Consider the following 23,493-nt stretch of genomic DNA (forward strand, 5'->3'; position numbering starts at 1 on the left):
CGTTTGTATTTACTATTAGAAACCATATGTTTCCGGGCTTAAGTAGAAGAGGATGCATGTAAACACTCTAGTATCTGAATCAATTCAGATTGGACAATGTTGTTGACTCGGATAGCTGTAGAATTTCCTACTGGTGGAGTATTGATGCATCATCCGAAGAAAAAAAAGACGGTCAAGTTCACAACAAATGAAAGATGCTTCGATCAGCTGATAACTACTCGAGGCCCTAATCTATTTCTGGAGTGGTAATGATGCGAGGAAAGGGACGCCACGTGGGACATGCGCAGCGACCGGCGATTGGAATTACCATCCTCAACAAAGTTTGATGAAGGTCATCCTTTCTGTCTTGGTCTGAACCGTTTCAGTTTGTCGCGAACACCACACGAATCCGTTACATCTTTCGGTTCAACAGGTTTGTAGAAAGTGTTCTGTTTCCACCAATCGGTTGTGCCGGTCATTGACCGATGGAATTCTTTTTTTTAAACAATTTACTCTAAGAAAAGTAAAATTAATAAATTGAATCATTTATAGTTAAAGTTAATTTAATTTGACATATTTGACCGCAATCCAAATTCAAAGCGTAATGATAAACGATGTCAGGATGGTGATACCAGTTATGTAACTTCATGTGATTGTAAAAGAAAACAAATCAAGTGTAATTTAATTTAAGTATTCTTTAGTAACCAGTGCCTTAGAATAAGGATGTATTGATAATCAAATATAAATTAATATTGTACAACATAAAGTTGAGAATCAATTCAGGGTAACTTTATCTGAAACCTAGAATTATTAAACATCTCTATTCGTGCGTTACATTTTTTGGAACAAATGCAGTAGAACAGTTTCGAAAGCTGAGTCTTTCGATAATTTTTTGTCTATTGATATCCCAATAGTTTGAATACTGTTACAATTTCTGATAAACATGGCTGAACTCGATAAAATTTTCATGCCGTACGCTATAAACAGTCTGTATCTACGAATATATATGGGAAATCTGGAAAAAAAGAAAAGGAAATTCATACCCTTGATTATGAGTTTTCAAACTGATTTTGAACATTTAAATTTTTGCCGAAAATGGTATCGTGTCCTTACGTAAAATTTCTGACAGATTAGTGTTGCATTTTTGTCGAGTACAGTCTTTAATTTAGTCTGTATAGTGTGAGCGACCTGTTTTATTACATTTGTTAAATATACAAAAACAAACAATTACCTGGTTCAACCATCAGCATATATTCTGCGCTCGCTGCTTTTTCTACAAATAACTTTAGACGGTAAACATGAATAAGATTAAAGGTGTTTTGATATCCCTACCTGAAAATATAACAACTTGGACGGAGGACGTCGAAAGCTGAACAGACGTTATGAGTTTCAGTCCATGTTGTAAAGAAAGATATCAGAATTGTTTTACTGGGTTGCATGTCTAGAATTGGAGAAAAGTCTGTTGTAGGAGACGGTCGAATTCAACATCGCAATGTAAGTACCACAACAATGTTTTCTTCTACCGTATCATCATCTGATGGCATGAAACATTTGCAAATTGCCCGTGACGATTTCACAACTTACCTACGAAATTGGCGGTTGCTAGGAGATTAGCATTTCTCACATGTTTCTTTGCTATTTTGCATCTGTGGCGTTGCTAGAAATTCAGCGGGGGAGTTAATAAAACTTATCAAATAATTCTTAAAAATATTCTGGAAAAGAATTTACGTCGAATTCAGAATTAAACTTGTAAAACTACTGCAACTATCAGTGTGCGACGAAAAATAGTCGGCTCCTAACTTTGAATCTATGTGTCAATTTATCCGCAATTACTTTTTAGTTCCCTTGAATTTTATTATTTCACTGTCCTCAAATAGCAAATGTAAGTTATCCTAAATTTCAAGAAGATGTACAATTGTTTAAGAATTATTATTTATATTAAATATGTTCAAAAATATATTTATAGTAGACCGTTTTTATTGTTTTAAACATATTAAATACCACCGGAAAAATCAATTTGTCCATTTTACACTAACAGTTATAGGAGTTTTCCTAAAATTTTCATATCGTCATGTTAAGAAGAAGTAACTGTGGCTGTCAAGTGGCTGTCATAATTGCATCGGACACAATAATAGTTCCTCAGATAACATTTTAAGCCATTAGAATGGCTGATTTCACAAATGGGCGATTCTAACGACTATAAAAACAGCAACATAAAGAAATTCGATGTCGATTATTTCATTTCGGATTTATATGTTTCATTGAAAGAAACTTTAAAAATACTGTACGGGATTCATTTTTGGCATTCAGAAGGAAGGTGAAGAGAATTGTGGAATTTCCCACGATATTGAACACTGTTCGGAACATTTTCTCAAACACGATGTAGTCAAATACTAACTTTATTTGCGCTCGTTTGATGCGGGGGAGTGTGGAGGGTCATTAAAAAAATTACGCTCAGCGAAAATTACACAAAGCTAAATTCTACATCTGCCCTAAATTGATGATTTTCAACTTCGATTTGCAATGAAGTAATCTCAATAGTTCTTTAGATAACTTTAGAAAAATTTGAGCCATCAGAACGGCTGATTTTGAATAATTCTCCCCATCATTGTCCACTTTTCGTTTTCTTTTTCTCTAATGCAAATGCCAAGCAGCTGAATGACGCAATACCTCTTGTTTGAAGCTAAACTCACACTGCGAACGTCCAACAGCAGATATGCTCACAGACGAACTAGTTGTTGTTTATTTTTTGTGTTGAGGCCTAAGTAACAGAACTACAAATTCTCCATTGCCTGAAGCACCAGTTGAATAATGCCAGATATAGATTCATTGTCTTGACGTGGATGGAAGCCTGGGTACTCGATGTGGTCCGTTCGTGGAATACCATAGACTGAAACTAGCAAACGTACCACAGGGTCTATTTATAGATAAGGTTGATTTTGATGATGTACCTAGTTTTTCACTATTTAAACAATGTTTATATAATAAACGTTGTATTAACAACAATCTTACACCTTTTTCCATTCGTTTCGTGAAAGAATTAGAGCAAATACTCAAACAGAGAAAAAGTTGTGGAATTTTGAAAATGCACACAGGTGAGCATAGTAATGAAACACGTCGTTATACGTCAACAATTTAACGTTAAGCATTTCTTATTACTAATGTCGTTTTTCTGGAATATACCTGTTATTTAAATAATATAAATCATAACGTCCTAAATCATAACGTGTCCCTATTTTATTCAATACCATATAGAAGAATATTTAAAAACAAGGTTTATTAAAATATCACTTTGATTAAAATAATCCGAAAATTTGTAAGAATGTTTCAAAAATATCTTGAACATATTTTAAATAACATTCCGATGATTCTCATTAAAAAAATAGACTGTAATTTTTTAAAATCAAATTCATCAGATTTTTTTTCAAAGATATTTTTATTCAGGCCTATTAGCGTACAAGCTTTACGTAGCCGATTAGTTGTTTAGTTAGTTGCTGTAGATGCGCCTTGTTGGACATTGCTTGCAGTTACTGGTTGCTTTAACCTTGTCTTTGGTTTCGCAATTTCAGTGCAAGGTTTGATGTGGTGTGCAGGTTGTTCACAATACTGACATATAATCAGCTGATTTTAATAGATAATCAGCATTTTACATGGATGTATCCCACCTTGACCACAAATGATGTGAGATGGAATTGAGCAATTCCAGAAATCATCATACTCGACCTTCTCCGATTTTATGAAACTTTGCACCTGGCTTCAGTATGGCAAACCATAAGTTTTGAACCGATGGAGAGGTCAATCCGACTCACGACTGATTTTTAAAAAATGCGTATGTATTTTTTCACATGCATTTCACAAAAATTGCCTTTTTCAAATCGTTGTAACTCGGAAACCGTTAATTGTACAAAAATGGCGGTCAGGAAAAAGTTGTAGGGAATCGATTGGGCACTCTAAAAATATATATACGAGGTCTGTTCAAAAAGTACCCGGAATTCTCATTTTTCTAAAAAAATATTTATTTATTCGTCTACATCTATATGATCCCCTTCAAAGTAATCCCCCCTAGATATAATACACTTATGCCAGCGTTTTTTCCAATCTTCGAAACACCCCTGATAGTCACTTTTTGTAATGCTCTGTAGCACTCTCAGCGATTCTGCCTTTATCTCTTCAATCGATGAAAAACGCAGTCCTTTCATGGGTCTCTTCAACTTTGGGAACAGGAAAAAATCACACGGAGCGATATCTGGTGAATAAGGAGGTTGGGGCATGATTAAAGTCTGGTTTTTAGCCAAAAAATTTGATCAAAATTCAGCAGTTTTGGAACGAATTTTGCTGCCACTCGTTTCATGCCCAAAACATTTGAAAAAATATGATGGCATGAACCAACTGATATGCCAACTTCATCAGCAACTTCTCTAATAGTGATTCGGCGATCATCCATAATCATTTTTTCCACTTTTCCCACATTTTCATCGGTTATTGACGTGCTGGGTCGACCGGAGCGTTCGTTGTCTTCAACGTCTTCGCGGCCATCTTGGAAACGCTTATACCACTCGTAAACACTTGTTTTTTTCATAGCAGATTCACCGTAGGCTCTCTGTAACATTTCGCACACTTGGTTACACTTTATTTCATTTTTCACGCAAAATTTAATACAAATTCTTTTACTCTTCAATTCTTCCATTGTTTAAAATAACAAAAACCGCCGAGCTAAAAAAAAACACGTCTTCACCAGCCGCTACAAGACAGAATGTAAACAATGAATACAGCTGAAAATTTCACCATACATTAGGGACATATGTACCAACACAATAAAAAAAAAATTTGACCACCGGACTCTCCAGACGCGCGCAATTAAAAAATTCCGGGAACTTTTTGAACAGACCTCATTCGTACATTAAAACAAATTTTTGATTTTTTTCTCAATAATTACAAAATAATCCGAAAAAGTTAAATTAAAAAAAAGCATGGTTTTAATTTTTTTGATAATTTTTATTTTAAAGCTGTCATTAAAACCTACAGGCTATCCCATCCGTGCCTTTTAAAAAATGATGAAGTTACAGCTAAAACAATTGACAGATTTATTCGAAATTTCAAGTTCTCGTTGAAAGATAATCATTTAAACAGAAGAATATTATTCTACAGGTTAAAGGCAAAAAAAGTTAAACAGGTTAAAGGCAATTTGTTTATGATATCCTTTCTTCTAAAAGTAGCTGTTCTTGAGAAACTTGGATATTTAATTATAACACCATTTTTTATATTTTCATGAATTGTTTATTCGCTTGCTATATCTGTGCACCTCGTTGTTAACCGAAGCGAATGCAATTGCATCTCTTTCACGTTTGAACATAATGTACACAGAGCTAGACGCCTTGTTGAATTGAATATCACTTACATCATTACCGTCTAGATGCATTCGTTCCTTAAGCAAGATTTCAATTTTGGTTGCTGCTGGTTTAACCTTGCAGCGCTTGAAATCAATACAAATTGAATTTGGTCCTGCAGGCCAAGTTTCAGGCATTGTTAAATCGTATTTGCCATTTCGTACATTCTATTGTTCACCTCACTATATTGTCTTTGTTTCTATCGTCTTGACCGTAAGCAATTTTTGACTGCGTCAAACACGCAAACACGTGCAAACATATTGCTGACTGTCGAACATACGAGATTTGTCATAATATAAGACGAGTTGCACAGTTGTTATTCAGAACTAGATATTGCTACTCGTATCACTACACTTCCAGTAAATAAAGGGTGTTTTTTTTATGAAAAATTTGAAAAAATTAAAAAAATCTTTCCTGGAATCGATAAAATGATCAATATAATTTAGTATTTGAAGATAATTTCATGCAAATATTGGCCGCGGCTCCGCTTTTGATGGCATATGCCCAAGGACACACTCTCATACATTTTTCGATAAAAATGTGGATCTTTCTCCAACTTTGCCAGCACCCATTTAATTAAATGATTAAAATATAGACCAAACGACGATTCATGTTCAAATTATAGAATAAACTGAACAAGTTTAACAATGACACAAGACACAATTCACTCGTGATCTGTCAAAAACAGATTGCCAAACAGATACCAGCAAAGAAATCTTTATAACAAACCCTGCAATATCGATATGTATTTCGAGTTCTCATTTAAGGAGTTACATACCTTCCGGCTCGAGAAAAGAAGTCCAATCTTTAGATAGCTCTAGGAAGTATGGAAATGATATTTTTTGTGAATTAAAAAGCATCGAATAGTACGTGTTTTGTTATGTTTGTGATTTTTTATTCAATAATATAATTTTTAAGGCACACTGCTTAAGCTCTAAGGTGCCAAGGGCTTTTTCTAATTCTATTAACGACTAACTTAAAACTAGGATAGTATAATTGGATAATGTTGTATTGGGGTCGCAGTGGTCGACTTTGGCAGATCCAGCCTTCAGCTGGCGATCGGCACCGGTCGGTGGATGGAATATGTCATGAGTCTTCCAGATGACGTTGGCGTATTGGATTGTAGATATGATTGTATACGGATAAGGAGAGCTTTTTGCCTTGGTCTCGATTTAATCGACAGATAATAGTAGCGAGGGGTTAAATTTGGTGAATATGGTGGATACGATAGAAATTCGAATTCCAATTCATGCGATTATACTTTGTGACTTGTGACATATTACTTGCATTTGATTAGTTGTAGATATTGATTTTTTTTTTCAATATTCGTATGGCATAATCAAAACTGTGAATTAACTTCCTCTTGATATCTTTATGATATCAGCTATCTCCTACAACTTCACTTTTCAATTTTTCATAACAATGGAATGAACTTATGATACGATTTCCGGAACAACAGCCACATTTGGACGACCAGAGCGTGGTAAATCATCGGTGTTTGCGCGATAGCGTTTAAATTAGTCCATAATGGTTGATTCGCTTATCATGGTTAATGCTTATCCAGCCTTTTCTACACACGAAATGCTTTTTTACTCCATTGATTTTAATTTTCCAAAAGTAGCATCACTGAAAGCACAATAACTAACACACTAATGAACTGAATTGCATGAAATTTTGACAGATGACATCTGGAGAATGTCATTCTTGAACACTGGCGGATTTATTTACTGCGCCATCTATTTATCAGACCGGGGTCTTATTGACGGACGTATAAATATATTTTTAAGCTTTTGAACCTATTGCCGATTCTTTTGGTGTAGTCCTTGAACCGAATGTCTAGTGTTGGATGGAAACAATTTGAACAATTGACAGACACTTCCGGTTTCAGAGACAAAATCATAGCTGTGACGTAACTGATAAAGCGAACTATTTCAGAGATATTACTAAACCGATTTCATAAACTCGGGCTCGTTTGAAGGGTAAGATGGGGTCATAGATCACGTTCAAATGGTTTGTTTTGAAGAAATATTGTAACCGAAAAAGCACATTACTTAATATCGGTTCAGTCGATTTAGAAAATTTTAAGCTCGTTTTGAGAAAGAAAGTGATCACAGATTAAGTGTGAATAGATTAAGGTAGACACTACCGGTGGCGAGAACATAACTGAATGAAGAACGCAATCGATTATCTTATACACCTAGAAAAAATCGTGTAAATTTTCATCTTATGAGACCGACATGTACGAGCGTAAAAAATGACTCCATTTAACAATTAATCTAAAACATGTTTAATGCACTTTGACCTATTTTGAGAGCTTAAGCATGTAAATTTGCACACCTCCCTGAGAGATGGGGTATATTGGATACATATTCAAATCATTATTCTAAAATTTAGTCATTTATAAATTACGTTCTAGTGAATTGTGTCATATGTGAATTTAAGTGACATGTACATTTCATAATTTTTTGCTGTGTAATCATACTTCTCTATCCACACAATCCCGAAAAAAGCTTATTCGTTCTCGACATACTTGAGTTTGTTTTACTAATACCTTCAGTGTGGGATCTTATTAAATTTGAGTCCAAAATTAGCTTCCTGGGTAGAAGTGATTTGCAAACCAATAACAAATTTAATTATTAAACACAAACATCTCAATAGTAAAAATTAACATTATTTAGTTTAAAAAAAAAGTTAAAATATAAAAAACCATAACGAAGTCTGCTTGAGAAAATGGTTACAAAATATAAAATTCTTTCATTGTAATACCAAACCAAAACAAAATATTTCGCACGCATTCGCATTCAGCTCATTAGTGCATTAGAAGATTTTAAAACAAATTATAACGAAACTATTTGAATCACAACATCTGTTAATCTGACAATTTGACAAAGAAATGTACAAATAAATATAATTTACAAGGTAATTTCAATTGACACTTGGATTCCTGTTGAAGTAGATTTATATGACTGAGGTTGTAGATAAGAAACCTAATAATAAGTTTCATCCACCAATGCTCTTTTTCAACCCTTGCTACGCATCTGTCTAGAATCTTCCTTCGGTAGTTTTCGAAGGTCCACTGTAGATCTACTGAGAAGAGAATTTCACACGCTCATTTTAGTTGAGCGCAAATGAGTAGGATATTCCTGTAGTTCTCTTGTGTATTGTGCCTATTCAACTAGTCGGATTATGGATGGTTTCTTTGCTTTTCAGTCAGTTGAAAAATTGGTTCGCTCTAGCTTAGACGACGGCATCTCACAGTTGGTTGGTTATAGTACTCTGATTCGTTTTCTAAAGCAAAAGGTACACGTGCCAGACAATTGTAGCACAAGTAGTTTATCATAGAAGACACGTGCGTGTAAAGATTCTATTTGCTATTGCTACCCGTTTAGTTTCGAACAATGGAGAAGGCCCATTTGCGACACCTGTTGGAGCTTTCCCCGGAGGAAAAGCGCACGTTCCTCGATTCATTCGACATGATCATGTCGGATTGTGATGGTTAGTATAAAGGATTGTACCATTTTGGTTGAGGTAATATTGATTCCCTATTTCGACAGGTGTCGTTTGGAACTTCACTGGTCCCATACCCGGGGTAGACCGAGCCCTGCAGTTATTGAAAGAAAAAGGCAAAAAGTTAGCTTTCATCTCCAATAATGGAATGCGCACAATGGCTGAATACAAACATAAGTTCCAGCAACTGGGAGTGGACCCCCCGGAGCATGACATTGTGCACCCAGCACTAACAACGGTCAAGTATCTCAAATCGATCAACATGAGGAATGCAGTTTACTGCATCGGCACCGAGGTGTTCAAAGATTACCTACGAAATGCCGGATTCGAGGTGCTCGATGGGGTGAGATTCTTTGTTTCAGCGATCGCAACGAACAATAATTGTGTTTTTTTTTAAGAGAACAAATCGCCGTTTTGCTTTTGTTTTGTCAAACTTTGTTGAAGCTCATAATGGACAGATTGATATTAGTAATTTCTTTTCGTTCTAGCCCACCGATCATATAGCAGACGAAAGAATACCCAACGGTGTTCGTGTATTTTCCGAGTACTTTTCGAAAACCACCGGTCCCAAGGTCGGAGCCGTGGTGGTGGACATCGACGTCAACATTTCGCTATCCCACATGATGAAGGCCAAGTGTTACCTGCAGCAAAACCGAGACTGTTTGCTCATCGCCGGTGCCACCGATTATATTATACCGCTGGATTCCAGCATGGACGTGATAGGGCCAGGATACTTCATCGAAATTCTTGAACGGGCAAGCAATCGCAAAGCAATGGTGCTCGGTAAGCCTGGTCAAGCGCTGGCCGAGTTTATTTTGGAACAGTTCCACGTAACTCAGCCGGAGAGGACACTATTCATCGGTGACATGTAAGTGCTTTTCTTTTGCAAATTTGCATTATCTCTGGTACAAAGCGGGCAAGCAAGATTACGCGAGTCGGATAGCGTTGATAACGAGTACGGATAACAATGGGATAAAAAGGTTTGATCTTGATTTGAGAGTTTGTTTTGTGCGAGGTGATTAGGTCAGCTTTTGGTCAATGGTTTGCGATCGTGAGTTTAGAAAAATATTTATTTTATTCAACAATAGTGGCGACTAACTGAAGCGTGACATTAAATTCGAGTACACTGATATGATATGCTGATATAGTTAACATTCAATGACTTCGACACGTACTTCGATTTGGAAACAAAATTGCATTCGTCGTCAGTATGGCAAACCATTTATTTTGCACGGATGAAGATACCAGTTCAAGTAAAAAATGTTTTTATGGGCGGATGTTTTTTTTTGAATGCACTCGTTGCAAAGCGGGAAATGATGATATCAAAAATATCTTGTACTGAATGAATCCTTAAGCAATCGATTGGTAATTCCAAAAAAAATATACTCCGAAACAAAGTTTCTATAGACATCTACTAACAATGTTCATGTACTGGAGTAGTTTCAAAAATTTACATATACAGGTTGGAAATTTTTATTACTCATCAATCTGTCGAACCATTTTGAGGAATTTTAAGTGAGTTTCGGTTATGGAGTTTTGCTCCACAGTTCCAGAGCCGGAAACAATGAACTGATGTAATTTGGTTTGTTTGACCATAAATTAACAATTTTCTTAAAACAGAATTATTTTAATGCAGTTTGTTTTGCATTGTCACTCGAAACGACGGTTTCTAATTCTCAATACTCTTCTGGTTGAGAGTACAAATTAATTCGGTCAGTTTTTTTCAGGTCAAAAATGCATCTATTTAAAAATAATAATTTAAAGATTGATCAAAGTATCGTCTATCACTAGTTACTACTTTGTACCACCTCTCATGCAAAATTCAAATTCCGTCTCAAAAAAATTTCTCGTATTTTGAGGTGATCCAAGTTTGAAGCCAATTTTCGATTTCTACGAAAGAAGTAAACCGATGACCTTCCAAATCGTGCTGCATCCTTCGGAACAACCGGTAAACAGAAGGAGCAATGTCAGAAGAAGACGGTAAAATGTCCCACTTGAGCGTTTCCAAATATTTTTTCGATTTTTGCGACATGATGGAGCCTTGCATGCAGGAGAATAACTGTATCATGTCTTTGCTTGTATTCCGGTCGCTCTTCTCGTAAAGCATGGCTCAAACGCATCAATTGCAGCCAATACCATTCGATTCAGTTCGTCAAGTACGCAAAATGTATGTGTGTGTGTATGTATGTGTATATGTAACAAAAGTGTGCACTCGATTTTCTCGGAGATGGCTGAACCAATTTTCACAAACTTAGATTCAAAGGTCTTTTGGTCCCTCTTGCTAAAGAACTTCTCCCGGATCGAACTTCTGGCTCGGGAATAACGGGGTTGATGTGCAAAAAATGACCACTCAACCGATTTTCGTTAACTTAGATTCAAATTAAAGGCCTTATAGTGCCATAGGTTGCTATTGAATTTTATCTAGAACCGACTTCCGGTTCCGAAGTAAAATGTGCAAAATCAACTAAAAAGAGCACTCACTTTTCTCAGAGACCACTAATCGAGTTTTTACAAGCTTAAGTTCTAATGAAAGGTCTTACAATTCCATAACCCTACCAAATTTCATCCGGATACGACTTCAAGTTCCAGAAATACATACTGATAAGTATAAAAATTTCATTATCAGAACCGTGTTTTTATACATGACACGGAAAAATCTAGTCAAACACATTCAAATAGCTGTATAATTCAACCAGGCACATACGGTAAGTAAGGTTAGTTAATTAAAATAAACCAAGTACGTTGATTTTTGATATACCATAATTTGTTGTAGATTTTTATCCAGATATGGCTTCCGGTTTCGGAAATACAGGGTAGTGTGTATGAAATTGCAACCTGTCATGTAGAGCGATAATGCAAAAACGTGCTTAATCCACCTAGCAGTTAGATGATACATTTTTTATCAATCCGCATGTGTTTTTTGCGTGAATATTCTTCGATGTTTTTAATTTTTATGGAATTATTTCAATGACCGTTATTTTAAATGAAAATTTGCGATTTCAATAACTCAATACCTTGTAATATTAGAACTGCAAGACGAATCGAAGATAGAAATTGTATGAAACCTTAAAATTATTCCTTCGAATCTAAACGTGTGACGATGGTTTAGGCATACCATGAGATGTAGAAGTGAGTTCCACTTTAAAGTTTTTTTTGTCATTATTTATGGTACTTCCAGAAACGGTATTCAGAGACCAGCTTAACCAAAAATAGTTCGTATGTCCGTGAATCAATATGACGAATAAATTGCAATACTTTTGAGTCCAACTTCGAAGATTTTTTGGTATCGTCATCTTCTAAAGACTGCCCGAGAAAGTATGGATGCACTTTGATTTCGCTGTAAATAATTCACAAGTGTCAGATATTCAAATTTTATTCGATATACTGATAATATTAGACTACAACAACAGAATATTATTCTCAACATTTGCTACTTAGACATTGTAGACTAGCTGGCGCACCTTCTTGCGAACATTCCTCATTAAATTCCGAACAGACTTCTTGGCGACAAGTTTTGACACTTTTTTCTAATCTTTTTCGAACTGTTGAATGGTTTCGGATGCCGAGGTATGTTTCCCAAGATGTGCCTTCGTTAATGCCCAAAATTCCTCAATTGGTCGAAGTTGTGGGCAATTTGGTGGATTCATGTCTTTTGGGACGAAAGTGACATTTTTGGTAGTATACCATTATATCGTTGATTTCGAGTAGTGGTAAGAAGCAAGATCTGGCCAGAAGGCAACAGGATCCTTGTGGCTTCGAATCATGGGTAGAAGTCGTCTTTGAAACATTCCTTGATGTATATTTCGCTGTTTTTTGAAGCAGTGGTGATGAAGGGTTTCGAAATCTTACCGCAGCTACAAATTGCTTGCCAGACCATAGCTTTCTTACCAAATTTTTCAACTTCAATCGATGTCTCGGACTGGTTTAACACTTGCCCTTCTCGCACCGTATAATATTGTGGTCACGGCAAGGATTTGTAATCGAGTTTCACGTAGGTTTAGTCGTCCACGATTATGCAGTTCAAATTCCCAGCAAGAATCGTATAGTACAGCTTTCGAATCCTCGGCCTGATCAATGCTTCTTATTTCGGACTACATTTTGGTTGTTTCTGCTTCTTATAGGTTCGAAGATTCAAACGTTCTTTAGCACGAAGAACATTTGACTTCGAAGTCCCCACTTTTTTGGCCACATCCCGAACTGAAACCTCCTTCACAGTTCGAAAAAAACCCTGTAATTTTACATCTTATAAGATGCACATAATCGGAGCGTCATATTTCACACAAATTTTTTATTCAAGAACATGTAAAATTATGTGATTTGAAAATTACATGGCTTGAATTTGAACGAAATAAAAAACTTTTAAAGGTCGTTAGATAGCAGTATCGCGACTTGAACCGAGAAACATTAGATCACAAGCACATTGGTTATTCGACTGAACCACGGAGCTCATATCTGTTCGTTGAATAATTGATACATATAAATCCAAACAGTGGCACTTGGTAGCCGAGTGCAAATTACGTTTGGAGCTTGTAAAATTTTGTGCGAGTGGAATATTGCGTCATTTGAAAAATTGAGTAGTTATGAATTGTATCGGTTGTAGAATTCTGTCAGCTTTTTTTGGCACCACCCGAGAAGCGACCCTTTTTAAACCCAAAACATCAGTTAAAATGTGTTTGGCTGATCCATAAGAAATGCCCAACAACACAGCAATCTCTCTAATCGGTACAGAACGATTTTGGAACACGATTTGCTTCGCCGATTCAATGTTCAGTAACAGATGTTGTTGGGCGGCCAGGGATCTCATCATGATCCAAGCTTGTACGACCACCTTTGAAGCGTTTATCCCACTCGTATGCTTGTGTTTTTCCTAGACACGACCTTTTCTAACATTTTTCAACGTTTCGGAACACTACACTTCTTTGTATAAGCAGCCCTTACACGTGACAATATTATTGTCAATCCAAAGTATTGTCAATACCGTCAATCCAATTGACTTGGTAACTGGAGTCCGCATTTTTCGAGAAAATCAAGCGTTTGGAGCTTAAAATTTTGCAAATGAATATTAAAATATAGAGATAAGAGATTATTGCACATATTTAACAGTTTCTCTCTGGAGAGAAAGTATTGTTGGATTGATGAGCAGTTTTGATTTTTTTGACAATATTTTCGTCAATCCAATGAAGTTTCCATTACACGATCAAAAGTATTGACAATACTCCTTGTATTGACAATAATATTGTCTCGTGTAAGGGCAGCTATAGACTCCAAACAAAAACTAATCTTAAGCTGCCCTTACACGAGACAATATTATTGTCAATACAAGGAGTATTGACAATAATTTTGATCGTGTAATGGAAACTTCATTGGATTGACGAAAATATTGTCAAAAAATCAAAACTGCTCATCAATCCAACAATACTTTCTCTTCAGAGAGGAAACTGCCAAATATGTGCAATGAACTCATCTCTCAATATTTCAATGTTCATTTGCAATATTTGAAGCTTCAAACACTTGATTTTCTCGAAAAATGTGGACTCAAGTTACCAAGTCAATTGGATTGACGGTATTCTTCTTCTTCCTTTCTGGTTGGCGTCACCTCACTTGAGATGACGCCGAATTGATGGCACAGCAACTAAGGCTATATTGCCAGTTAATTTTCGTTTATAGTCCAGTGGACTTTCTTTTCACTTGACTACAAGCGAAAATCTCGCTGTGTGGCTGCGTCGAATCGTCAAAGTACGGCTGAAAATCCTTTCTTTCTTGCGAAATACTCGAATTTTCCCCGGACTAACACGATGCAACGTGCTCACCCGTTGAGAGTTTCACCGGAAGTGACGGTATTGACAATACTTTGGATTGACAATAATATTGTCACGTGTAAGGGCTGCTTTACGATATGCGTCAAAATTTGACAGAATGTGTATAAAAGTGTTGCCAACGTTGAGAGAATAAAAGTTTACCGATTGGACAAGCGCGGGAATTTTAAAATGAAAATTCCGGTTCTTTTTTGATCATAAGGTATTGAAGAAAATAAATTCATTTTATTTCCACAATACTAAAATTTTTCTAACTATTTCTCACTAATGTCACGAAATAGTAACAGACATAGATACAAGTAGTGGGAGGAAAGTGCAGTCCTATCTCTGGCGTACTAGTACAGGTGAATCATTTTACATCTTACAAATAACTCATTTTGCTAAGTTACATATAAATAAATAATAACTTGGAATGTTTATATATTTACATACATTATTAAACTTTCAGCTACGTTTAGTTTCAATTTAAGTTCTTAATTTTCTAAGCATATTCAGCTATTTTTGACTTGGAATGGAAACCTTATCTAATTTTACTTACTGAAACTCTTTGAATTTTCTAATGCTAGGGTTAAAGTAGTAAGTGATTGTTTTTTCAACAGTTTTTCATTTTATCAAAAAATGTTTGAATTGATTGCTCCGAATATCCATTGAGTTTTTTAATATCAAGAATGGATTATTTATCGTTTCTTACCGCATTTTCCCCATGAGCAAGTATAAGCATTTAATGAATCATATGGTGAAAAGTTGCAATTTTAAGCTCAGGAGAATGATTAGAAGTATAACGTATAATACTTTCTGTATTGGTTAGCTTTCTATATATAAAAAAAGGATAGGTTTTCCGTCTTCCTTGTGGTGAGAATGTCTAAGAAGTCTGCTATTATTTGCTTCTTCACAAGTGAATTAAATGCTTTTGTGCATGCTATCGAAAGGTGACCTACCTCACTATGTATTGAGTCGGTATTTAATCAAAATGATAAAATCTCATAAAGTCTCATCTCAGATGCATATAAGAAATTGGAAAATACTAGTGAAATCGTCATCAGTTGAATTCACGTGGTAATTAATTCTACTATACCGACCTTCACTAAACAAGGCCGAGTTTGAAGAAAAGATGCCAGTATTCATAAAAATTCACCTTGTTCAAAATTATTGAACTTCATCATTTCTTGCTCAAAACTTCATTATTGTCCAATTTTTCAATAGAGTCAACTTGAAACTGTTAAAAGCTGTTGATTAGGATTACAGACAGTTATAAATGCTAGTATATTTAATGTTCGAATATAATGTTATAAAAATTGTTGTTAAGGCAGCACTGCTCAAAGCTGACTTATTCATTGCTTCCTTCCGAGATTCTATTTATATAACTCAAAAATAGAGTTTGCGCTCCACATGTGCTTTCGAAAGCTTTGCAGTATTAGGTTAAAAAAATCGTTTTGCACCCTGATATCAATCCTGAGGCACTCCTTACTTATGTTTTTTATTTAGCTTGAAAATAAATAATGATTTGTGCCCTCAGTAGAATTATATAAAGTATTTAAAAATACTTCCACCGTGCGCCCTGGAACTAATTTTAAGAGCGCCCTTATCAATTCGCCTACCGTGATTCGGCGCCCTTGAATCATTCCTAAGGTGCTCTTCCAAATTAGGCTTTCAAGATTTTTTTTGTTTGTTAGAAAATAGATAACGATTTGCGCCTTCAGTAGAATCATTTGATGTATTTAAAAAAACTTCAACCCTGCGCACTGGAATCCATACTAAGGCGCCCTTTAAAATTATCCTTATATCAAGATCTTATTTATTTAATCAGAAAAAATAATGATATACGCCCCTTAGTTGGATCATTTGAAGACAAACACGAGAAAAGGTCCTAAGTGCAAATTACAGTTTCTCTTTGTTTACTTTCTCTTTCGAGTATTACGGTCCAATCAGCAATCTTTCCATCTTCACACTTCACATAGGATTATAGAAAAAATCATCAGCTTTCGAAATGCACTGTAGAATTTGTTGGAAATTACTGGAATTTGCCGTAATCATTGAAAGAGAAAGTAAACCAAGAGAAACTGCCACTTGCACTTGGGACCTTTTCCAATGTTCATCGAGATTTGATGTATTAAATACTTTCACTTTGCGCCGCCCTGGAATAAATTAATGGGCACCCGTTTTCATTTCTCCTATCGTGATTTTGTGCCCAGTAATCATTCCTAAGGCGCCCTTTCTAATTATCCTTACAAGATATTATTTATTTAGCTAATAAATAAATAACGATTCGATCCCTCAATAGGTATTATTGCTTTTGCATCCTTCGTGGTTACTTGAATCAGTCATTATCAAAATTTCCAAAAACAATTTTTCTCGATTCCTGAGATGTTGAAGTTTAAATAACTTTAAATTTTGAATGCCAAGAAATTATCGACCAAAAAAAATGTGGTCATTTCATAATTAGGCATGTGTTTTATTTAAATTTCAAATCAGCAACCTTCTAAAAACACCCTTTAGTTCTTTCGAAAGAATCATCAAGTTCAAAACGGTGCTTTGAAATGAACTATTTCGCTCATCTCTACATTTAACCGGCCAAGTGAAAGCCACGTTTATACTATGGTAGGATAACTAACTAAATGATGGGTTCGGACAGCAAGTAAAGCGATCGTTTTACTCATCGTGCCCACGACAGATCACCTAATTTATGTTTTTGTTTCATTTTGAATGTTTAACTTTTAGTCTATTTTTGTATAACGATCGGTCACTCTGTCATTTCAGGCTCCCACAGGACATGGGATTCGGAACGCGTTGTGGTTTCCAGAAAGTACTAATGCTAAGCGGAGGAACCACCAAAGAAATGCTGATGACACACGAGAAACCGCACGAGCTGCCACACTTCTATGCAGACAGTTTCGCTGATTTCGTCCAACTCTACAAAGATGTATCTAACTAGACTGGAGCTAGGACGGACAACTTAGATTTAAAGGATGTATGCGATGAGCTTTAGTTCCAGCAGACATTAATTTAATAGGATGTGATATACGACACTAAGACCTTTTATTTAAATAATTGTTTTTGTTATAGCAGCTATGTTGATCATCAAGTTCTATTGTATTTCTTTAGTATATGTTAAAACTAGAGCCGAACGGAAACATTGCTTGTAGATGTAATAACTGGAATAAAATCGACATGACCTTAGACTTGTACTAGCTAGGTTTCCTATATTTGGCTTGCACCCAAACACGATACATTTTTATCATTCTCCCACGGTTAACTTGAAGCCTGCGGTCAACAATATTTTGCTCCTCGACTAAGCCTGCCTGTTCAAACATTTTCCTAAGCTCCTCTTGTGTAAAGAAGTAAACAAGAGTCCCGTCGCCTCTGACATAGAAATTTTCTTTAATGCATTTCCCAGGTTTAAACCGAAGCTGTGCTAAGTCGTATCTGCCATAGTCTCGTAACAGCAAAAGCCCACCTGGTTTCAGATATCGGGCGATTTGATTTGCAACATGCTGCATCCTAAAAAAGAAACAAACAAAATATACTTTCTAGTTTTGAGATAACAACTTCACAAAATATTCACCTGTGAGGATCAATTGCGCTGAGCACAAAAATTAGCACCACAATATCAATACTGTTCTCTGCGAACGAAACATCCCATTTATCTGCCGTTGCATCCAGCACGAATGCTTCACAACGTTGATCGAACTCTTTATTTTCCTTCAAAATCTCAATGGCTTGTTTTGAGAAATCACTAGCGTAAATTTTCAAGTTATCTTCCACACTGTACTTCAGAATAGGGAGAACTGTATTCCCTACACCGCATCCAATTTCAAAAATTGTCCTTGTCGTATTTACATCTATGCTCGAATTGCTCTTATCTTTGCCCGTATTCAACGCATCGTCAGGAAATACTCTTTCCGGTGCGTCTCTGGTGTTTCGTGGGGCCAATTCAGGGAACTCTGTGAACAACCAGTGGCGATCTTTAAAAAAGCGGTTCTGATGAGTACCATAGAACTTATCCCAGTTTGCATCTGCCTCAGTTTCCAATTTTAAAGCTTCATCCGGGTTCAATTTGACGGATGAATTTTTCTGCACACTTTCAAGCGCAATCTTTTCCTGTTCTTCGTCCCATTCCACATTATCCCTGGAAAAATAAGTGAAAAAATCGAAATATAACCGATTAGATTCTCCTGGTTGAACCTGAACGAACCACGTGTTGAAATCATAAATGTTTGCTGGATCCTTCAAAAATCGCTCACCGATGCGAGGTTTCTTCCGGTAGCGCGTGAACTCGTAATCACAGTAATGTTTTGCGGAAGGCAATGTTGTAAAGTGAGCTAAGACTTTTTGGAATACTTTCCTACCAAGCATTGTGCCGGAAAACATCGTCGTCCGTTGAAAGGAAACGGTTACCAAATTGTGGCCGTTTATTGATTACTCCGTCTTCTTCCGAAAGGGTCAATTTTTTTAACTGTTCTCCGTCCATTCGTTTAGATCTTTTCACAAACTTTTTTTAGATCTTTTTGCAAAGTAATTCCAACGAGATTACAGAAATATGTATACAACATTTCAATAGCAATTACATATTTGACACATCATGAAAGCATTGAACATAACAGTAGTATGATTAGTGTTCCCAGGTTAAACTTTTGAATATCCGCAGAATTAAAAATACTTTAAGAGCGAATGGAAATGATTGAGGAACGGTAGACGAATCAAAACATATATAAGAATTCTAGTATGCGTTACTGTATACAAGAGTTGCCAGAAATTGCATTTTTCACACGAATTGAAATAAAGCGTTAACATTGTTGCGGGTTTGTTCTTTGCGGAACATTATAGTTTCAAAATAATTGGGAATATAAATTATACCATGTTCACATTAGCGCTTATATCACTTGATATACCGAGATGAAATGCATATCACGTGGAAGTGTTCACATTTGATCGAAATGATATCGTTTGACAATCAAGTTGTCATATTGAACGTTTCCATTAGGGGTAAGATCAATAATATTGCTTTGCTTTCCTACAATGCAATCAATAATTGAAGTCTTGCATTTAAGGGTCTCCGAACGCCAATATTCGTTGAAAAATTCGAAATTATAATGATTGTTTATTGTCACTTTAAAAGTGACGTTCATAAATGTTGTTCTGTTGCTAGTTGCGATTTTTGACAACTCGACGTGATATCCCGGATATCATGCCAAAATTGTGATACGTGTTTACATAAAATTGTATGGGATATCAAGTGATATCGCACATGATATCATCGGATATTAAGTATATCGGTATATCACTTGTTATCAGCGCTAATGTGAACATACTATTAGTTCGATCCGTTTTCAAAAGATGACTCTTGTTGTTATTAACATTGAACAGTAACAACCGATAATTCATGTAGGGAATGGTCTCGACGTTTCTAGAATGGAGATTTCAGTGTTGAAGATAGGCCTCGCTCTGAATAACCAAAAAAATCGAAGACAAACAGTTGGAGGCATTACTCGATGAAGATCCGAGTCAAACGCAAAAAGGAGTTTGTGGAATCAATGGAAGTGACTCAACAAGCAGTTTCTGTACGATTAAAATCTATGGGAATGACTAAAAGCAAGGAAGTTGGGTGCTCAGCCTAACTGAAACCAAGAGACATTGAAAGCGGTTTTTTCACTTGCGAGTAAAGTGGTTCAAAGGCAACAGTGGTTCAAAGGCAACAAAGAAAGGTTTTTTTTACAAAGAATTATTACTGGGAATGACAAATGGATATTCTATGATAACCCAAAAAACTACTATTCAGTCGAATATTCATTGGTCGAAGGTCATGTTGCGCAATTGGTGGGACCAAGAAGGTGTTGTGTTCTGTGAGCTGCTACAACTAGGCGATACTATAACGGGTGATTGGTATAGACTGCAATTGATGCGTTTGAACCGTGCATTACGAGAGGAACGGCCGGAATTCAAGCAAAGACATGATAAAGTTAACGATTTATTAATTTTTAGTTTGACGTAAAGCCGCCATGACTAAAGTTCAGTTTTTGCAATGACTGAGCGGAAATATATATTGGAGAAGCCAAGTGAAAGACAAACTAACAGAAAAGATGAATTTTTGGAAAAAGATACGCTCAGAGACAGGACTCGAACCTGCGTTCTTATGCATTCCGTGCATACGCGCTATCATTTCGCCACTCTGAATCTTGTTTTAGACCATGTTTGATGTACGTTGCTACTATGTCTGTTTCGCGTTTTAGAGTGACTGAAACAAGATCAGAGTGGCGAAATGGTAGCGCGTATGCACGGAATGCATAAGAACGCAGATTCGAGTCCTGTCTCTGAGCGTATCTTTTTAAAAAAATTCATCTTTTCTGTTAGTTTTTCTTTCACTTGGTTTCTCCAATATATATTTCCGCTCAGTCATTGCAAAAACTGATGATAAAGTTATTTTCCTGCATGACAACGTTCGGCATCATATCGCAAAAGCCGTGAAAAAATAAATGGCATTTTGCTTGTGTGCATCGTTTGTGTTTTCTTCTTCCTTGCTAGCACGTATCGGTGCGTACCGGCTTTATATCGTAATTTTATATGGCGGTTTGAAAGCTTTGACACTTATCGCTCTGTAATTGCGAAACCGGAAGTCGAATCCGGACGAAATTTCACATTAGCTTTGGCGAACAACATGAGGTTTAGTTTAAAATAATAATATTGCTCACAAACAAACAAGTTCTTCAAATTTGAAGAATGTATCAGTCAGTTTGAAGGGATTTGTACCTGTTTTTGCCATCGTTTGTGAAAAAATACTTATAAAATTGAAGTTTTTCCACTTGCTGCGCTCCACCTCCGAAACGGGAAGTCGGATCTAGATGTAATGTTCTAGAAAATTTTAAACAACTTTAATATCTTCGTTTAATCCCTAGTTTGGGATAATCGATAAAGCCATTTCCGAGAAAATTAAGTGCATATTAATTCCTTAATTTTCACTTATTACTCCTGAAGTCGGATCCAAATGAAATTCAATAGCAGGCTATGGAACCATACAATGTTTGTGAAAATTGGTCCTGTCATCTCCAAGAAAAGTGAGTGCAGATTTTCATTACATACAGATCCACATACACACACACACATACACACACAGACACACACAGATTTTTGTTCAGTTCGTCGAGTTGAATTGATTGGTACATGATTCGGCCCTCCGGGCCTCGGATAAGAAGTAGGTTTTCACAATGATTGCATAGCCTTCCTACATGAGAAAGGTAAAAAATGAGGTAAAAATGAGATCTAGCGGATTGAGCAATTACGAAGGGAAAACAAGTTATATGTTTTAGGTGTGTCTCTCAACGTGTAAGCACTTTGTATCATGACTTGTGCGGGGATAATTTGTGTATTTGTGAGGAAAGAGAAAACTTTCCATCGTTTTAGAGTGAATCAGTGTTTTAACATCGCTAGACGATCCACGGTTGTATTAATATTGGCTGGTATTGCACTCGAATTATAAAATAATAAATATCACAATCGAAAATAATTACTACACAAAGGAGATAAATACAACACTAACTCTAGACAATACTTTGCCTAATGGAGCAACTTGGTCTGTACGAAAAGAAAGAGAAAAGAAAACAAAGTTCATCTAGATGAAGGCCCTTATGACCGGTGTCACTACACGGTAAAAACCAAGTGAAGTAACTGTGACCCTTACTATGGGTAGCACTTCACGGTGGAAATCAATGGTAGTGAATGTAGGTCCTTATGACGGAAGTCGCTTCTGAGACAAAAGTAATGACTTCGATGAACTCGATATCATTATGAACATCACACCACCAACATTTAGTTGAAAAAATAGTTTTTCCACCACAGTGATCACTTTACTATGCGTGATACTGGTAATAGGTAAAATCAAGTGAAGTGACATGTAAGAGAAGTGAATGTGAAACTGGAAGTGATAACGGTAATAAGGGCCGAAAAGCTTTCTCGTCGGTATGATAATAAAGCTGAGAACCTGTACCAAAGCGGAAATTGGACGGAATATGAGTGCAGCACCTAACATAGTGGCAGTTACAATGGTATCTTCTTTCTGGCCGAAAAGATGTAGTAAACATTTAGGGGTTATGGTAACTCATGAGCCGAAGGGGAAACGTAAAACTAATTAAATTAGTCATGTGCTCTTGAGCACAATCCGGTACTCACGAGGTACCAAAACCCCTGAATGACTATTATATGTTTATGGCTATAAGGTTGTACATTTGTTTTCGTCTTATGTGCAATTAAGTGATTAGCAAAAAGCATTTACTTTATGTCTAACACAATTTTCTATTGCAATGATGAGTGGTCGGCGAAACGTAAAATTAATAAAAAAGTTATCAAATTATATTTTAAATATTGAGAAAGTATTTATTTTCAGTGTACACCAAAGTAACGCTTCTTTCTGGTTTGTAACGCCAAACTGTCAAAAAATCCGATCGCGACCAGAGATGCCATTTATACAGATTTATCTGTATTATACAGATTTTTACATGCGCATACAGATTTAATACAGAGTACAGATTTCTTACAGATTTCTTAAATTTAATACAGATTTATACAGATTTCACCAAAAGTATTAAGGAAAAAATTAAACTATCTATTAGTATTTGAGCTACCTATTAGTATTTAATTGCAATATTTTTTGTGCAGATATTTAATGAAGAACACTGAAATCCATTCACATTAAAATTTGTAACTAAATTGAACTTAAAAGTTAGACAAGTCTTGGCATCATGAAACATTATTGCCAGACTGACAGTTGTATTACCTGACTTGACGTTGCATATTGGGTTTTGAAAATCCATCTC

General features: G+C 35.9%; 2 protein-coding genes across 5 annotated transcripts; one reads left to right on the top strand and one right to left on the bottom strand.

The window, feature by feature from the left end:
• The first annotated feature begins 356 nt into the window (after positions 1 to 356).
• LOC131435096 (uncharacterized) lies at positions 357 to 17,837 on the top strand. 3 transcript variants are annotated; one of them, XM_058602610.1, is made up of 6 exons: positions 378 to 412; positions 8,577 to 8,666; positions 8,756 to 8,861; positions 8,921 to 9,216; positions 9,362 to 9,741; positions 17,447 to 17,833. In XM_058602610.1, exons 3-6 carry the CDS (start codon positions 8,765 to 8,767, stop codon positions 17,619 to 17,621), a joined length of 948 nt encoding a protein of 315 aa, XP_058458593.1. In that variant the 5' UTR covers positions 378 to 412; positions 8,577 to 8,666; positions 8,756 to 8,764; the 3' UTR covers positions 17,622 to 17,833. The 3 variants fall into 3 exon arrangements, with proteins under 3 accessions (XP_058458594.1, XP_058458593.1, XP_058458592.1); XM_058602611.1 differs by lacking the exon at positions 8,577 to 8,666 and having other exon boundaries at positions 357 to 412; XM_058602609.1 differs by lacking the exon at positions 378 to 412 and having other exon boundaries at positions 3,416 to 8,666; positions 17,447 to 17,837.
• On the bottom strand, positions 17,757 to 19,293 carry LOC131435097 (tRNA N(3)-methylcytidine methyltransferase Mettl2). 2 transcript variants are annotated; one of them, XM_058602614.1, is made up of 3 exons: positions 19,036 to 19,293; positions 18,252 to 18,815; positions 17,757 to 18,187 (listed from the first exon to the last, which is right to left on the bottom strand). In XM_058602614.1, the coding sequence occupies exons 1-3, from the start codon at positions 19,155 to 19,157 to the stop codon at positions 17,875 to 17,877; spliced, it is 999 nt and encodes a 332-aa protein (XP_058458597.1). In that variant the 5' UTR covers positions 19,158 to 19,293; the 3' UTR covers positions 17,757 to 17,874. The 2 variants fall into 2 exon arrangements, with proteins under 2 accessions (XP_058458597.1, XP_058458595.1); XM_058602612.1 differs by having other exon boundaries at positions 18,882 to 19,280.
• Between the last annotated feature and the right edge of the window lie 4,200 nt (positions 19,294 to 23,493).

The sequence above is a fragment of the Malaya genurostris genome, chromosome 3 (genome assembly GCF_030247185.1).
Source record: "Malaya genurostris strain Urasoe2022 chromosome 3, Malgen_1.1, whole genome shotgun sequence".
In the NCBI taxonomy this organism is placed as follows: Eukaryota; Metazoa; Arthropoda; class Insecta; order Diptera; family Culicidae; genus Malaya; species Malaya genurostris.

Bases quoted from the DNA above. Each gene is read 5' to 3' on its own strand.
- LOC131435096 (XM_058602609.1), top strand. From the start codon at position 8,553: ATGGATGGTTTCTTTGCTTTTCAGTCAGTTGAAAAATTGGTTCGCTCT. The intron at 8,667-8,755 runs GTACACGTGCCA...CTACCCGTTTAG, and splicing joins TTCGTTTTCTAAAGCAAAAG to TTTCGAACAATGGAGAAGGC. The intron at 9,217-9,361 runs GTGAGATTCTTT...TTTTCGTTCTAG, and splicing joins GATTCGAGGTGCTCGATGGG to CCCACCGATCATATAGCAGA.
- LOC131435097 (XM_058602612.1), bottom strand. From the start codon at position 19,057: ATGTTTTCCGGCACAATGCTTGGTAGGAAAGTATTCCAAAAAGTCTTA. The intron at 18,816-18,881 runs GTTCGTTCAGGT...TTATTTTTCCAG, and splicing joins ATTTATGATTTCAACACGTG to GGATAATGTGGAATGGGACG. The intron at 18,188-18,251 runs GTGAATATTTTG...TTTCTTTTTTAG, and splicing joins AGCGCAATTGATCCTCACAG to GATGCAGCATGTTGCAAATC.